The 17,516-nt window shown below is 42.2% G+C and overlaps 1 protein-coding gene across 4 annotated transcripts in view; it reads right to left on the reverse strand.

The window, feature by feature from the left end:
- Positions 1-17,516, reverse strand: part of slit2 (slit homolog 2 (Drosophila)) — an 83,288-nt gene that overhangs the window by 11,028 nt on the left and 54,744 nt on the right. For 3 of the 4 annotated variants that reach the window (XM_061274753.1, XM_061274751.1, XM_061274750.1), the window contains 16 exons: positions 11,625-11,696; positions 10,909-10,980; positions 10,503-10,574; positions 10,131-10,294; positions 9,497-9,632; positions 7,879-7,950; positions 7,717-7,788; positions 5,787-5,858; positions 5,455-5,598; positions 4,681-4,844; positions 4,388-4,411; positions 1,204-1,354; positions 994-1,068; positions 653-796; positions 401-544; positions 159-325 (listed from right to left, as the gene is read on the reverse strand). In XM_061274753.1, coding sequence (XP_061130737.1) covers positions 159-325; positions 401-544; positions 653-796; positions 994-1,068; positions 1,204-1,354; positions 4,388-4,411; positions 4,681-4,844; positions 5,455-5,598; positions 5,787-5,858; positions 7,717-7,788; positions 7,879-7,950; positions 9,497-9,632; positions 10,131-10,294; positions 10,503-10,574; positions 10,909-10,980; positions 11,625-11,696 — 1,745 coding nt within the window. The remainder of the gene's footprint in view (positions 1-158; positions 326-400; positions 545-652; positions 797-993; positions 1,069-1,203; positions 1,355-4,387; positions 4,412-4,680; positions 4,845-5,454; positions 5,599-5,786; positions 5,859-7,716; positions 7,789-7,878; positions 7,951-9,496; positions 9,633-10,130; positions 10,295-10,502; positions 10,575-10,908; positions 10,981-11,624; positions 11,697-17,516) is intronic. The other variant, XM_061274752.1, reaches the window with a different exon arrangement.

Raw genomic sequence — 17,516 nt, forward strand, 5'->3', positions numbered from 1 at the left:
GCAAAACACTATCAGGTCTTTAAAAAAAAAAAAATGGTAGCAGTTCTGAGAAATAAAAAAACATTTATCACAATATTATCAAATGTAACTAATTGAATTGCTTTTGAAAAGTAATCAAAACAGAAACAAGCTAATGGTAAATTCTCACTCCATCGTACCGTCTTCGCAAGCAAAGTCTTGGACAGCCACATCCTGGATGGGGATCTCTTTGAGGAAGTAAGGACTCTGGCAGCGAGGGTTGCCCGTGACAATGCGTTTCCTCCTCAACCAATCACCGAGCCAGGCCAGATGACAGTTACAGTTGAACGGATTGGCCAAAAGGTTGCTGGAGATCAGAAAGTGGCCAGGCATTTATTCATTGGATCATTTTCTCTTTTTGCCTTTTCTTGCTTGTACTCACAGAGTCGAGAGCGAGTGGAGTGTGTCGAAGGCTCCGGGGTTCATGGAGGTGATCTGGTTGTCGTAGAGCGACAGCAGACGCACTGAGCTCAAACCCACAAAGCTACTGTTGCTCACGCAGCTGATGCGATTACTCCGCAGCATGCTACTCAAACACACACAAACATATGAAGTGACTCACAGTAGATTTCTAAAACTACTTTTGGTACGCAATACAAATGTACTATAAGTGTGTGTGTGTGTGTATACCCACAGCGTGCGCAGGCCACCGAGTCCTTTCAGCATGCGGTGATGTACATTTTCCAATCTGTTGGAGGTCAAAATGAGCTCGTTGACCCCTGAAGCTCCTTCAAAAGTGCCCTCCTCTATGTCGGCGATGCGGTTATTACTCAGGTTACTTATGCGGGAGAAAGAGGGGCAAAGGAAAAAAGAAAAAGAAATATGACACATTTGAGGGTGCATACAGGGGAATTCAACAGACATGAAAGGATGAGGAAGTAACCCTCTGCAAAGATGAGTGTTTTCTCTTCATGACCTGAATGTGACTCGTGTGCGTATAGCGACTACCACTTAAGCTCACGACGTCTGACTCACATCTTCCTCAGATGGGGCAACTTTTTGAAGATCCCTGTCGCCTCAAGGACAGTAAATTCATTGTTGTTCAGACGCCTGAGGGGAGAGAGGGAGCCAGAATATGTTTAGAGGACAACCACAGAGAAAAAAGAGCAGATGAAGGTTGACGCAGTCTCCACTCAAAGCCACTTGATGGATGCACTTGGTCGTCGGCGACAGTAAGTGACTCACAGTTCGGCAGTGTATTGAGGGATGTGGTCTGGTATTTTGGTCAGCTTTTGGTTGGAGCAGTCCACTGTGGTGCCCTCGCAGCGGCATTTCTCGGGACAGGCCAGGTCGGCGAAGCAGTCTCCTCCCAGCTTGCTGCGGTAATCCTCCGTACCTGGTTACAATCACAACGGCGGGGTCACAAAGTTGCCGGCACGCCCGTCGCGCTTGAGTCGAACCCCAGCATGTACTGGTAATCGCCTCTAAAAGTTGACAAAAAAAAAATCCATACACACAAGCTTCTTTCATCCTGTCAAACACAGACAGAGGTCGAATTCAAAATGCTTGCACACGCAAACACACGCAGACAGTTCTGGTGTCTTGCATCTTGGCCATGCTGTAGGGATTGGCAGGGCCGTTCCATGGTGCTTGACAGAACCATGTTCTACTTTTAGGAACCTGGCAGTCACATGGTTAGATCAAGCACAAAGGAACAACCTGCTCACCGACTGCTCCTCCGCTGGAACACGGGGTGGGGAGGGTAGTGGCAGCGAGCGAGGAACAAAGGGGTAGGAACAGGAAAGGGAGAGGAAGGATCAGTTCCCACTAAGTTTGCTAAGGAAAAAAAAAAGCCAATTTATATTCTCTGATTTCAAAAATAGTTACTCATTAGTTTGTTGTGTAGCCCCTTCGAAGGAAACTATGTCTACGATGCGGCCCGTGACTAAAATGATAAATTAGGTAAAATATGAATTCATTCATCTTCCAAAGCGTTTAGCCTCACTCAGGTCACCGGCAATTCTTTAAATAAATACATTTATATAAAATACAAAATGCAAATGTTGGCCAATCAAAAACTGATGGATCTCGAAGCGTCGTCATGAATTCAGCAGCTCAGCGAGCGTCAAATTTTTGGGTTTTTGTAGCACACGTCATGGATACTATCACATGACATCAGTGTACCTCACAAAACCTCCGTTCAGTGAGCATCAAAAGAAAATCTTTGGCTTTTTTGTTATTGCAACATCTCTTCTGCGGCGAGGGCCGGCAGCCTTAATTCATGCGACTTGTGCTTGATCTCAAGACAGTTTTAGGAATAGAATCATTTGTATGATAATATGATCATATTTGCTGCTGCAATGAAAAGCATTAACATCTCCACATATTTGTTTTTAGACCAAACTTGTGAGAATTGTCACACAAAGCGAGTGATGGGAGGAGAGGCCAATCAGTTTGGTAGAAATTGCCAAGGAAAGTAGTTAAAGCACTTGGGAAGGAGAAGACAAGAGCGACCAACAATCTAAAGTAACAAATCCAAAGACAACAGGTGAAAACTGAGGGATGAGGGGCATATTAGTGAAAAACAGAGGAGGCTCCCTTGATCAAGTCAATGGAATGAAAGAAAGAAGAGGGGAGGGAGGATGGAGGAGGGAAGCAGGAGAGAGGAAGTCGAAACCGGAAGCAGGCGTGAGAAGGACGTAAGACATAAGAAACAGGAAGTAACACTGATTGCAGGGGTTGGAGGAGAGTTACAGCGCCAAGAGAAGCTTTTTTAGGAACACACACATACACGCACTCACAAAAAAATAGATAAACCTTTGGTTGTTAAGGCCACCATCATCTTGTCGTTTATAAATGTACACGGGGGAAGCACAAGGGTCAGGTGTGCGTTTCGACGCAAAATGGTATCTATTTTGTGTGTGCGTTACTTACAGCCGACATGGTGTACTCCTGAGTATGTGAGAGAGGCAGTACAGAGGAAAGAAGAAGGGAGTTCACGTATTTAGTCAAAACAGGAGGCAAGAAACCAATAATAAGTGGAGAAAAGAAAGTAGGGAAAGTTTTTTTTCACAGGCAGGTGAAAAAGTGTGTGTTGGCATAACATGACACACGTTCATTTGCTTGCTCTCCAAGCACAAAATTAAACATTTGATGAAATTATCAGCTATCTTTCAAATGAAATGGATAATTGCATATTTGTAAAAAAATAAATAAATAAATTGTCCACACACGCTTCCGGTAAGTAATGTATTCTTAGCTTTTAGCAAGTTACCAGAGGGAATTATGTAAAAAGATAATTTCAATTATGGAAACGGCAATAGAATCGAAACTATTGAGCCACATGTAAGGATTGTAATCATAATAATAGCTGCCCGAATGTTTAGTCAACTTTTAAATCGACAATCTTCTTAAAATATTCCGTTTTTATCTGCATGTGGTATCTGAGCTTTAAATCCTCGCTTCCCCGGTGAGCCTGAGTTAATGACTGCAGTGAACACACACAACACACACACACGCACACACACTGCGCTCTGTGTGCCGCTGCAGTAATGACCACGCCAGCAGCTTCCGTACAACTGTCCGATTTGCATATTTCCCAGCACCCCTCCGTGCGTGGCAAGCGTGTGACCTTTTGATGTGGTACGGCAGACAAAACAGACAAAGCTGCTGGCAGACACACGGCCATGATGTCTTTTTATTTGCGCCTGTGAAGTGAGCTGCTGGTTAATAAAGTTTTGTCTTATTGCTCCACGTGCATGTCATGCAAAGCTCACAAATCCATTTTTTACTATTCTCATTAGAATGGTGGGTGCAGTGAGTGTGATGAATAGTTTATGTTAACATCTGACGCATTCGAGTAAGGCAATGGTCACACAAAAATGTGTACCAAAAAAAGGCACAGAAACTGTTTGGGGCAGTAAAAAATCAACATTTTAACATCTGCTTGTAGATGGAGAAAAGCATGAAAGATTATCATTAGTTAAAAGACTATAAGAGAAATTGTTACGTGATTGGGGATGTGCCCCACCCATCAATGAAAGTCAGCTGGGAGAGGCTCCAAGATGGATGGATAGATGTTACAAAGATAAAATCTTAATATTATAAAAAAAAAGTCTGACTCGTTCAAGAGAAAGGTTAAGAGAATAAAGTTATAATTTGAACAGGTGAGTGTACCACAAAAATCGGGGACCTCTATGGCCACATATTGATCCAGTGATCATTTTTAAAAACACTTCTGCTCATGTGATGCCGTTATAATTACTTTGCAGTCTGTGTGCAGGTGGACTTCAAATCGGAACTGTTGTGTGAAGAATTTGAAAGGTGTCAGTGAAAGCACGGCACTCCAAAGCGTGACTGCATTCTGTGACGGAGTGTTGCGCACACACACTCCACTCTCACACATACACACATGCTTGATGTACAATACCTGGGATGAAATATTGTTCTCTAGCTATTGCAGGGAAACAAAGAGAGAGTCATAGTGAAGGAAACACAACAAATCAAAAATTGGATTTCAAGAAAATATTCTTTGCTTGTGTGCATGTATGCTGAGAGAAAAAAAGTCTGAGGGGAAATACCAAGGAGGAAGACACAGTATGAAAGCGAGAGCGAGATGGGAGCTTGTCAGTTTGGATATCCCGATTGCCCGCGTGTGTGTGCATGGGTGAATGTTCAGTCAGAAGAACAATGAGCTCTGTCACACTGTGTGTTCATTCATACCTGAGCAGCGGAACTTCTTGCTCTTGATTTGGCCGATTCGTTTGTTGGCAAGCCGCCGAGGGCTGGTGCAGCGGGCGCCGCTCGTCTCGATGGGATTGTCCTGCAGGTAGTCGGCCAGCCACTTCAGGTGACAGTCACAGATGAATGGGTTTTGCGCTAAATGTCTGTGACACACACATACAGGGTGCACATAAGTACGTATATATACACACACAAGCATGGAGGCAGTAAGGAAGATAAGGTTGCCTGTACAAGTAGTAATCTTACTCCTTACTAGTTGATTTATATTTAATACAGAACAGTAATTGGTTTAGACAATTATTATTGTGCAGAAATACTGTACAAGATTTTGAGTATATATTTCTGTGCATGTCTACGGGGAAGATTAAAAAGCTGTTCAGTTTCATACTTATTGATGACTGCTTTGTAATGAAACATCGTCAAAGGTAAATTTATAATGCTGCATACAAAGATAAGAACAAGTTACTATAGCAACAGTTCAGCTGATCCACATTTTGTGTTTGAGAGAAAGGCAAATATTCATAACAGTAAGCCTGAAATATTATTTTTCAATCATAATGATTAAATTAATAATGAGCAAGAGGTTTGGTGCACCCTTGACTGATCACTAGCCAATCCACAGGATATAGACAAATAACCATTCATACTCACATTCTTCATTGAACCCAATACAAGCAGATATACTTGAGTAAAAGACTTTTAAAATCATGATAAGTGTGGAGTAGCTTAAGGAGACAAACTTTGTTTACATACAGCGTCTGTATAGCCCTTAGTGATGAAAAGGTTCCTTTGGCGATGGTCTGGAGCTTGTTGTCATATAGTGACAGAAGGTTGAGATTGTGGAGATCCTGAAAGGCATCCACACGCAGGCACGCTATCTTATTTGCATTCAGTAGCCTGAAAGACAGAAAAGGTGCATTGAAAGTTGGTGAATAATGACAATAATGGGCTTTCCTGCTATTATTCGTCAATGAATGTGTCTTGAAGTCAGCCATGATGGTTTTTTATTAGAAAGAAGATTTTTAAGCTGAGTATCAATCGTAAAGTGTCTGCAAATACAAATGTGGGGATGCGCGTCTACTCACAAGAGCTGCAGAGAAAACAGCCCTTCAAACAGCCCTTTGGAGATCTCTGTTATTTTATTGCCGTACAGAACGCTGTGGAAAACAAATATATATCAACATTAAATCTGACATTTAATAAAATATTTGAGCAAGAAGCTAAATTAAACTATTATTCATCTTTCTGAATAATAATAAAATATCCAGAAGATAGTTATACTTTTTATTTTTTCCCCCAATAAAAAAAGTCATAATATAGTAAGAAAACTGTTGCAATTTTGGTGGGTAAATGTCAAAATACAAGACCTGCCATATTAACGTCACAAACATTGCTGGTTCATGATTGAGCAAGCCCAACAAAAAATGGTGATTTCATGTGTACTATTTGTTAGACTGAGGATGGGGAAAAAAATGCCCACTTCATTCTTTGCGGAACATACTTCAGCCTTATAATATTTATTTCTTGACCATTTTCTTAAATAATAAAAAGAAACCCTTAAGATACCAATGAAAATGGATACAAATAAATTGATATTTTTGGCTATATAGAAGGTTATTTTTTTGTACAGCAGGACTTAGCAATTTAAAAACCAAACAGTTTTTCCACACTCCGACAAGCTAATATCAGCTTGTTTATTAGCATTCCGACATGGCAAAAGATGGCCTTTCCTTGATAACGAATGATTTGCGCTTTTTTTCCATTTCCTGGATTTTAAACCCTGACAACGTTCCAACCACTCCATTCATGACCACATATTTAAGATATAAAGTACACTGAGTGGTGTAACAAAAGCCTTCATAAATCTGCCGGCCATCGTGCCATGAAGAATGTTGTCTGTTATCAAGAAAAAAAAAAAAAAGCAAGCACTTTTGCGCTCAAACAAAGTTTTTGGTCATTGCTATGCTTCATGCCCGCTCAATCTGCGCGTGTACAAACATGTGTTTGCAATTGTCTTTTAGTTCATTGTGCTGAGTGGCAACTCCTGAGAAACCCGAGGCTGGGAAACGACGCAGCGCACTTACTGTACACACACACGCACGCACACACTATCGATGGCTCATTTAAATCGACATAACACGCAATGTACGCATACTGCAGCCTAATGTAGGAGTCGTACTCAAAGTGATGTGTCAGCACAAAGGTGGGTGTCCCATTCACTGGCTGGGTGGTGAAAGTGTAATGAGGTGGCAGAAGCCTCCATTCAGCAATTCAGCATTTATGAATGATTGATTCTGGAGAGACGAGATCTTAATATAACTTCTTCAGACAATAACCCCGCATTGCCTCCCACCCTCTCGACCGCCTCAGCCCGGCTTCACACGCAAACCCGAGCGCTGGGCCAGCGATGAGGTCGTTCTTCTTAAAAGAGCGCAGAGATTAGCGATCAAATGTCTGCTTCGATCACATTTACTTGACATGTCGACAGAAAGAGCAGAAGTCTTACTCGCAACTGCAAATGTTTAGAAGTCAATTCCAGGTCACTATCTCCACTATCAGACAGGTCATATAAACATTTGTTCCTGGGTTCAATCAAATTGCTTGTGTCTCATCCAAAAACTGCATCTCCATTTATTAGTGGATGTTTGTCAAATGTTTTCATGGAGTTTATGAGACGGGCTAACATTGTGAGGCTGCTGAATTCACTGGTGGATCTAAAGGGGGGGACACAGGAGCAATGCCTACCCCCCCCTCAAAAAATGTGCTTTGACCCCCTCCTGGTGCCAGGCCAGACAATTGACTTTTAATTAATTCCAGATTTTTTTTTTCAACATTCCCACCTGTTCCCCTTTCTTTCTAAGCATTTTTTGAGGAATCTTGAGGGTTTGAAGAAAGAAAAAAAACCTCCCTGGAATATCTTTGACCCATAAAACAAATCCTAGCTGAATCAGTGACTGGATTAGCCAAAACTCATGCACATCACTGCCTTAACAAAGGGCCATGGTGAGTACTTACAGAGAGTTGAGGGATCGCAGACCTTGAAAGGCATCGGGAGCCAACTCTGAAATCTGATTGTTACTCAAGTCTCTGTAAAAAGAACAACAGTAAAAATAACCTTTCAATTTAAAAAAAAAGAGAGGAGTGTAGATTTAAATATGACGCTAGTCATCTACTCACATTCTTCGCAGTTTCTTATAAGAAGAAAAGGCGCCGGCTGGGATCACCTTGATGGCGTTCTGCTCCAATCGTCTGGAACCAAACATACACAGACCGTTGATGGATGATAATTTAACATTGAGACCGTTTCCCTACTCTTAATTACTAGGACGGCTGTTTTGGAGGTCTCTGGAATTGCGCAAACAGTTTGTGATCTCAAGTCTAGGGAGGAGCTCAAATGGCATCACTGAGCGACCATTTGCAAGACAACCACTGTGAAAAATTCCCTGCCACCGAGTTTATTTTCCATTCTCGCTTCTCATTCACAGAGCACGTTTACATTTTCAATGTAAGGAAGTTTTGCGGAGTGGATTTGGATTAAATTCTGGTGTAATACCGTAGGGGGGCTGCGATGGGATTTCCTCCAGAGCCAGGAAACAAGAGTTCATCCTCAAAAGCAAGAAATCATCTTAGATTTTCATCATTTCTACACATACATCATTATTATTAGATTCATAGTCATTAATTCTGACCACCATGGCAATTAGTGGTAAAAGAAAGCCTCCAAAACGCCAGTGGTGTGTTTTAGGACGCCAAATGTGTGCACATAGTCAGAGCACTATAATATTAGTGGCTGCATGTCACAACCGAAGAATGCGTTCTTTTATTTTGTATTGTATTACAACAATAACCCTGTGCTTGGATAAGAACGGCTTTAACAGTCTGAAATCACTGGAGACATGTCCGAGACCACATCATGTCTCAGGATGCCAAAATAGGTTTTGGTTTTTCACAGCTGTCCGCAAGAAAGGCTTATTTGTCTAATCGTATTTTGTTACAGCAGTGACGTTTTTGAAGTCAACTGGGATATAAAAGCGTTTGAACTGAGTATTTTTTTTGAATTCATAGAGAAGTCATGGACTTTTTGAAACTTGTTGAGTCAAGTCTAATCTGTCATCATAAATCCCCAAATTAATTCAGACCATTAGTGCTTATAAATTAATAATTCAAGGTAAGTGTGGTGACATCTTTTAGGGGCACCAATGAAAAAAATAATGTTATAAATCATTCAGTCAGTGAAAATTTAGTGGACTCTCTAATGTCCTGTGACACTGAAACTGCTTATCTCCCTTTCAATTATTAGAGTTGAAAAAATTGAAAACATTGAAATTTGAGTGTAGCGTTCCGGAATGGTTTGTTTGGATTTCTTCCGAATGTGCTTCCAAGAACACCTTGTACGTTTCCTTTAATTCCATTTCTGCTTACAACTCAGCCAGTCGATCAGGTGGTTTTAAAAGTTGGGAGTCAAGTTCTGCCACTTTAAATCTAGCCGTCGTTCTTTCAGATAAAGATATGATCGGCCTTGTCCTTTAGATTGAGCTTTTAATTCTTTCTCTTTCATCCCGTCATTACGGTCTTTAATCAGAGAAGAGCTGCATGACCGGGATTTCTCATTTCACAGCTGTGTGGTTTTATTCCACTGCAGTGAGAGAGACAGGCTGTGAGCGAAAACTGTGTACCACAGATAGAGTCAAGAGCAGCATGGGGCAAAAGCATGAACAATTGTCCCCATTGTTGACTAGGTGTGTTATGCGTGTGCAGTGTGTGTGTGTCTGGAGGCCAAGTGAGTGCATCTTACATCTCAGTAATAGTTTCAGGGAGGTTGGTAGGTATTTCTGTCAGACCCTTCCCTCTGCAGTCCACAATGTTGTTGCTGCAGGTGCACGACTCAGGACACTGCAACACACTGCAGGACGAAGACGACGACTGGTAACCTAAACGGAGACAATGCTCGGCATTAAGCTTTGCTACTGTGGATAAATCTGCAAAATGCAAAAAGAATTCATTGAGGAAAATGAAAGAGCGAAACAAAAAAAAGTGACAGATTTTGCATTCTGTATGAATTGGAAGTTGAATACTTGCCTTCATCCGAATCTTGAAAAGGATGAGCGACAGACAGTAAGGAAGAAACAATAAGACAAAGCAAATATTTTTTGCAAAACTTGGAAGAGTCAATACAACACGCCAATAGTCAGCAACACAGATTTGAGCGACTATGCAGAATATATAGGATCAATATATTATTACTGTATATCCAACCATCTATTTTCTGTCGCATTTGTCTTCATTATGGCTGCGGGTGAGCTTGAGCAACGCTTGCTTTAAAGCTTTTTTTTTTTTTTAGTTAAGCAGCACCAGAGTGGAACCAAAGTCACTGCCCTTTTTTTCAAGTTATAGAATATACGTAATGTGTAACCGATGATCCATCTTACCTGTGCAGACAAACTCCTTCTTCTGCACTTCTGCAACATTGTGCCCTCTCAGGTGCGGCGGGGCCATGCACTGCGTATAAAGTCCCAGACGGGGACGCTGTCGCAGCCACTCCGACAGCCAGGCCACATGGCAGTCACACTGCAGGTTGTTGGAGTGCAGGCGACTTGGGGGATGGGCGAGGGGTAGGTGGACAGGCAGAGAAGTGGCAAAATGGGGTGATAGAGGAAAGAAACAATAGATTTGAGTATGTGCAGCAGGTACACGATGGAGCAGAGGTGAGATGAAGCAATCAATTGTTCAAACAAGACAAGAGTGAAATGAGCACTCGACCCCGGCCGGCCGGGTGTTGCGTACTCTGTGGTGTAACTTACAAGGTCCTCAGCTTGGGCATATGGTTGAAACTGGCCACTGACAGCCGGCTGATGTTGTTGTTGTTGAGGGTGCTGAGGAGAGAAGACAAATCTAGCCTTGGTACTCCTTGGTTAGTCTAGGTTGATTCTGAATCTGCCTTCGTCCTTTTCACAATAATAATAATAATTGAGTAATATTTATGAATTAAAGGGTAGGTTCAGACACAGGTGGATTTTTTTTCCCTTTAAAATGGTGTACAGTTATAAATTACAATGCATGTTAAATCCATTTGCGCAAACTTTTACAGGTCAAATCAAAAATTGAAAATATTTCAAAATCCTGATATGCTTAAAAAAAGGAAAGACATTTTTTTTTTTACTTATATGAATTGTTCTGTTGTGTGCAAGCAGACAAAGTGTTACTCACAGTACTTCCAGGTCACGTAACGCTCTGAAAGCTCCATCTTCGATACAGCCGATGTGGTTGTAGTCCAGCTGGCTGCATACAAAAGACAAGTTGTGTTTTGTTGAATGCGAGAGAGAGTATGTTCCGGTGAAAGTCAAGTCAAGTGTAAATGCAGCTCGTCTTGTCTCCACAGCTCTTTGTTCTTTGCAGACGTTAGTGCGCTTTTCCTCCTTCTTCTACATGATGATTCATTTGTATGCATTACCTTTTTCCTCGCCCTCTCTCTCCCTCTCTCTTTATGTGCTCACACACAGACAATCTATTGTCCATTTATCATAATTGCGCAATATTTCAACAAAATTGTTTGATGTCGAACAATCCGTACAAAAAGACTGCTGTGCAAATGACTTTTACCTTCAAAATCACCAATACAATTATCTTTAATTGTTGTAATTGATTGAGGCAGAACAGTTAGCCAGTTGCCTCCACAAACGCGCACACGCACGCACACACACGCACACACACAGGCTTATTAATGATCAGTCAATACAGCAAGCAGGAGGCACATGACATTTAAGGCAATTAAATATTGATGCACAAACACATTAGTAAACATGGGGTCAAGAAACACACAAACCCATACACAAACCATGCCAACAACACACACGCACGAACATGAACACATACACATACACACAACGAGTCTCTCGACCTTTGGCCGAGTGGCGCCAACTTACAGATTCTTTATTTCCACAGCTCCCCTGAAGGCTTTCCTGGGCACCCCTTGAATCTGGTTCTCGCTGAGATCACTGGACAGAGGGAAAGGGCAGCCGGAGAGACGGAGACAAGACAGGGGGCAGAGGGTTATTAAAGCTGAACTATCTCAGAGACGCTTGTTTATAGCAGCACCTCTGGCAAATGCAGCAAGAAAGCTGCAGAGCATACAAAGCACTCCTTCCCAACAACACTGGAGGGGGTGTAAGTAAGTGCACTATCTGCAATGATACAGTCATATAAATGTTATTTGGCTCTGAAAATCCAACACCAGGCAAATGAGACGAAATGTTCAGACAACCTTTAGGGGGCACTAGTGACCTCAGATTGCGTGAAAGCTTTCTGCGCTGCCCTCTGACTCATAATACGTACAAGGGCATACAGTTGAGAAATTGTTTCAGCCATTTAAAGTAAGATACAAATGTTAAAACCCAAATAAAGCCACTCGATCTACTGCAAGCACAATTTCATAGTATAACAGTATTCAATATCACTTTTCTGATCTGTTAGAAACACTTTCCAGCGTGATGCAGAGCAACCAATCTCCAAGGCAAAGGATATCTCGGGAGGTCACAAAACAAACCATTATTATTATTTTTTACAAACCCAACAAATTCTTCAGAAAATGCTGATAAAGATTCATGATAAGTTATCTACAGGGAAAGAGTGGAAATATTGAAAAAAGGTCGCCACGCACACACACACAGGCAACCACAGTCAGTGCCAGTAAGTGCGCGCTATAATAGTCAACAAATGAGCTGTTAATCATATCGTCGTAGGCACAGGGACGTGCAGATATAAATAAAGGCATGTAAATGAGATTTTGTCGCTGAGAATGGATGCAGCTGCTTGGAGTTGTAAGGAACACATCACTGTGGCATTTCTATCCAAGAGGAAAGAAACTGGATGCTCGACGGAAAAAGTCCGCAGAAGCGGGTCTCTGTGTGTTTCAGTCGCCAGCCGTCGGGCTAATCCGGGCCACGTTCCAGACAGACTATTTGACCTTTCCCCGCTAACCCCCACCTACCCGTACCCCCACCTCTTGACCCTTACCGCAGCTCCTTGACCTCCGGTGCGCTAATCGGCTAACAGCTAATGCCCGGTGACATTCCTTACATTCTTGAGTCTGCTCTCTTACAATTAGGCACTCAGATATCCTCCACCTCGTGCACCTGCCGCTACAGCTGCATTACACACGCGCTCAAGCGTGAACGGAAAAGTTACCAACGTGAAGTAGGATGCAGAAGTCTCAAAAGGCAACGAGGGTCCACTTAAACTCAAAAGCATGAACTGAAAGCTAAATGGGGAGGTTGATTGACAGATGAGTAGAGCATGGCTGCAAAGACACAATGTAAGGAAACCTTTCAAGGTTAACAGTGGCATACTTAACTAGCCAAGAAAAAAAAGGAAAATCCAGCATTGAGCACAATTATTATTCACAATAAAATAAAAACAGCAACATTTCATTCATTTATAGCTCGGCAAGTAAAATAACCACAACCACAGCATACTTAGGAAATCACAATGTCCCAAGTGAGCTATGCTAGTGGTCCTCGGGGGCAAACATAAAATAACTAACGTACAGATATTGTGCAGCTGGAACGTATTCCCCACACGTCAACTTATTTTGCCGCTATGTCACGGCCTAATATATATTTTTTTAAAATACGGAGTTTGGGTTGAAACACTTTTCAAGTTCACGTCACCATCCAAGACTCTCTGATGGAGTTTCATCCCAGCATGATCTTCCAATAAGACCTCATAAAGTAGTGGGAGCGCCAGGCTTTCACTTTTGTTGTTTTACACACACAATACAAACACACACGCGCCTTGGTAGTGGACACACGCGGCGCTTATGAATCAAACAGAGTGTATCCTGACACTGTTTTTACAGGACCAGAGGGGCTTTGAAAGCAGCCATGCTCTTTTAACCGCTGCTATTCTAAAACCAAATCAACTGTCTGCAAGCTACTGACTGCATCGACAACGTGAGGAAGAAATCCAAAATGTCTCAAGTGTGTGTGTGTGTGTGTGTGTGAATTGTCTTTGTAAATGCATAATGTGTGATAAATTTACATTTTACTTTGAGATGATTGGAAATGTATACATAGGCAGGCAGTAGTTGGAGCCAATTCATGTGTTTGAGTGAAATTTGGAGTAAAAGTGCGGTTTTAAAGCCTTGTCAGTATTCTAGGCGAATAAACCCAGTTTTGCTCCAGTTAGGAAATTGACTTCTTAGGGTCTTACGGGCGGATTTTCCTCCACTGTTTGCCTCCAAGGCATTTCATTCAATTTCATCTTCTTCTATAAGAGTTTGAGTGGATGTCAAAAGCACAACTTTGCTTCTCTCGCACACTCGGTGGCTTCTCTTACTTTTACCTCTCCCGCCTCCACATTTTCTTTTCTTTCACCTCGCTTTCCCCTTTCCTAATTTGCCTGTTTTTTTTTTTACTATCCAGGCTTCCCCGAGGTTTAACCCTTAACCTCTGCCCCCACCCATGTGCCTAAAATGGGCGTTTACCTTCATTAAAAGAGGCTCCAACTGAGCCCAGTGTGTGTGTGAGTGTGTTTTTGTTTGATCAAACCGGAGGTATGAAAGCCACACAGGAACTGTATCACGCTGCCAGGCTTGGAACCCCCTCTGAAAGTGGAAGCCCCCTCACCCCCCACCCAAACCCACAATGCATTAGCACACAAGTAACTGCTAAAACAGATTGCTAGACATTTTCTCCAGCACTCCTAAAATTACACACGAGTATTGATTTTTAAATGACTATTTAAATCAGTTTCTATTCCAAATTATCCAAATGTATATATTGTATATAATTGACAGTAAAATTCAGTTGTACAATTGACTTTTGTACTAAAGTCCATTTTAGAATTTGTACTTCTTTTGGGTTTGTAAGTACAAGTGCCTAATCAGTGCTAGTTTAGCAAATTTGTTGATTTCTTTTTCCTCAGGGCATGTTTTTCCCATCTTTGGTAGCATAACGTGTGTGTGCGTTTGTGTGTGTGCGTGTGTCAGAGTCAGGTCTCCCATGTGAAGAGCTTAGTGCTGCTTTTCTAAAGACTCTTTAGAGAGTGAGAGGGGCTTTTGACGCCCTGTGTGTCTTCGAGGAGACCTGGCCATGAAAGAGCGCCACTCAATTCTCACACATGCACCCCTCATCATCCTCCGCCCCGTTCCCTCTCTCACACGCATGCACACACACACACACACAAGCTCTCGTGCTTACTGTTATACAGTTTCTGAAAATCTTTTGTCTGGGACCTCACGGTCACGGGTTTCTTCCCATGAGGGACAAACCGGGGTTCCCGTGCGTGGCAGGGTGCAGGTCGAAGTTGGCAGAGCAGTATACTAATCATCTTGTTCAAATCCCTTTGGCAGACCTTAATCCTATTAAGCATAAGAATGTGTGAATGGGCATAGTGCAGAGTTGCAAAGAGTTTAAAAAAGTAAAAGAGTAGGACGGAAAAAAGAGGACGAAGGTGTTGCGATGGAGAGGTTTGGACGCATGTACGAGATGCGCGAACATGCCTGCGTGTGTTACCTTCAGCACATTCAGGGAGAAATGCTACAAAGTGGACCTCCGAAGATCACACTTGTGAGGGTGGGCAATTAGGAGGAAATGAACTCCCGAAGAAAAGTGGGGAAAAGTAGGAGGCAGAGTGAAAGCAAGGTATTTTGGAAAGTGTCGCAAGCGCATTTGGAACTGATGACAATCCTCACGCCAATCCATAACCAAATTTGAAGTGAATCTTGATAAAGATGTTAACAACCTTTATCACACATACTTCTCTTGTATAACGACTTTGTCTGTTGAATGATAGATGCCCCCATCCTATCTCATTGTCTGCATCTCACCATCATGCATCCCATTAATACTTTAAATGCCAGGTATGACGGTTGCCATGGCTACAGCACCAAGGCTGGACACCTTGTAGGGTGTCCCCTACTGTATGTCTGGTGACCATGCTGGCGAACGACCCACCCTCCCTCCGAAAAACGTGCGTGTGTTTTCTTGCTGCATTGCGACATGATTTTGAAGCCCTTGAACCCTTTTAGTATCTCGCAACAGACCATTTGTTGTGACTTAATAGGTGTGACAAACAGACCCAGCACATCTCACTATTAGGCAATGGGACCATGAATTAATTTTCTGTACAAGCTTCACAGGGAAGCTTGATCATGACTTTTGGGAAGGGTTGACCATTATTTTTTGAGTTGACAAAACGGTCTCTTTTTTTTAAGAGTGAAAAACCCGATCTTGCATGTGCTGCAGAACGTGGGTAGTCTGAGGTTCATTACATCTCTTTTCAAACCAGAGACGCATTAGTCAGCGATCTGAGAGCATGACATCATCTCAAATGTTTACACATATAATTAGAGATCAGCGCGCAATACATCTGTCGTGCATACACACGAGAAATTGATTCATGCAGTAATTATATGCAGGTCCTACTGACCTTTATTTATGTATTTATTTGTGTTCATTTATTTATTTATGTGTGTATTTTTTTTAAAAATGACAGTTATTATTATTGTTTGATTTTTAATGTGCGCTTTATTTATTACTCATGTCTTTTGTACTATTTCTGTGTAAGCTACTGGAACCAGAATTTCATGAGGGAGCAATCCCAAGGGATGATTACAATTGAGTCTAATGATCTTTGGACTGACGGACATACGCTCGTCACTTTGCAGGCACCTGCAGAATCAGCATCACACTGTCCTGTCGTCAGCTTTTGAGATGGTGGAGGGTGCCAGCTGGGATCAGCTCAAGGTCTTTGTGACCATGAAAAGGATCGGCTGTACAGAAATGGATGGATACTGTATACTTGATGAAAGGTCCCCTAGAAAAAGTCACAGGGAGGGGTGGCGCTCACTGTCTTAGATAAGTAGGGATTTATGAGACTATAAAGATTTCTGACATTTTTATTGTGTGGGAACTATGGGAACTATGCCCCGTGCAAACACTTTAGGAATGGCTCCCTTTTTTTAGGGCTGGAATTCACCATAAAAATGAAACAACCACACACTTGCACAGTCGATAACTTTTTGGCTCCTAGAATAGAAAAGGGTTGGAAATAAACACACTGAAGTTTACACTTGGGATTGTGCTGGCATATTTAATCAGAGCTAAGATGGACATATTATTGAAAATAATATTTAATTAATAGACTGATTGATAACCAATATTTTAATGTACAAGGTCTTGCCTTAGAGCACTTTGCAGGCGTACCTAATGAAAAGTCCAGTAAGTTAAGTGCTGGCTTATTCCCCGGCTGTGCTTTTATCCATTCCTTCCCTTCCGTCATGACTTTGTCTCATCCTCAAATCTCCCCACCCAGCAGCACCCGCCCATGCCTTGCTCCTTGTGTAATGAGTTTAATCCATCAGCCAGACAGTGTTCATCGTATTCCGATAACAGCGTTCACTCATTGCTCGCTGCCGTCTCTGTCTTTATGAGTCAACAGCGTTAAATCTAACACCTACACGTTGACTATGACAGCATGCCAGAGTCGATGAGTGCGTGCGCTTGAATTTAAACAACCAGCTCAGCACTAAAAGCAAACCTCGGCTTGGTGGAGCTTCCAAAACACACATCCAGAGTAGACACGGAGCGATGCACCACAGCTAAAAGAGCCACGGCTGGACGTCCTGCCAGACCACTTGGTGGCCACATGACATCATATCCTTTTCCTGTTTGCTTTTTACATGCGCCATACTAAATGAAACAGATAAATAGTTTATGACAGCACACAGACGCATGGCTCACCAATTGTGTGTTAGTCTAAGTGCGTACGTGGGTGTCTCACCCGCATCTTTGACCTGATCTGTCGCAAACTCCCTG

The sequence above is a fragment of the Syngnathus typhle genome, linkage group LG3 (assembly GCF_033458585.1).
Source record: "Syngnathus typhle isolate RoL2023-S1 ecotype Sweden linkage group LG3, RoL_Styp_1.0, whole genome shotgun sequence".
Taxonomy (NCBI): Eukaryota; Metazoa; Chordata; class Actinopteri; order Syngnathiformes; family Syngnathidae; genus Syngnathus; species Syngnathus typhle.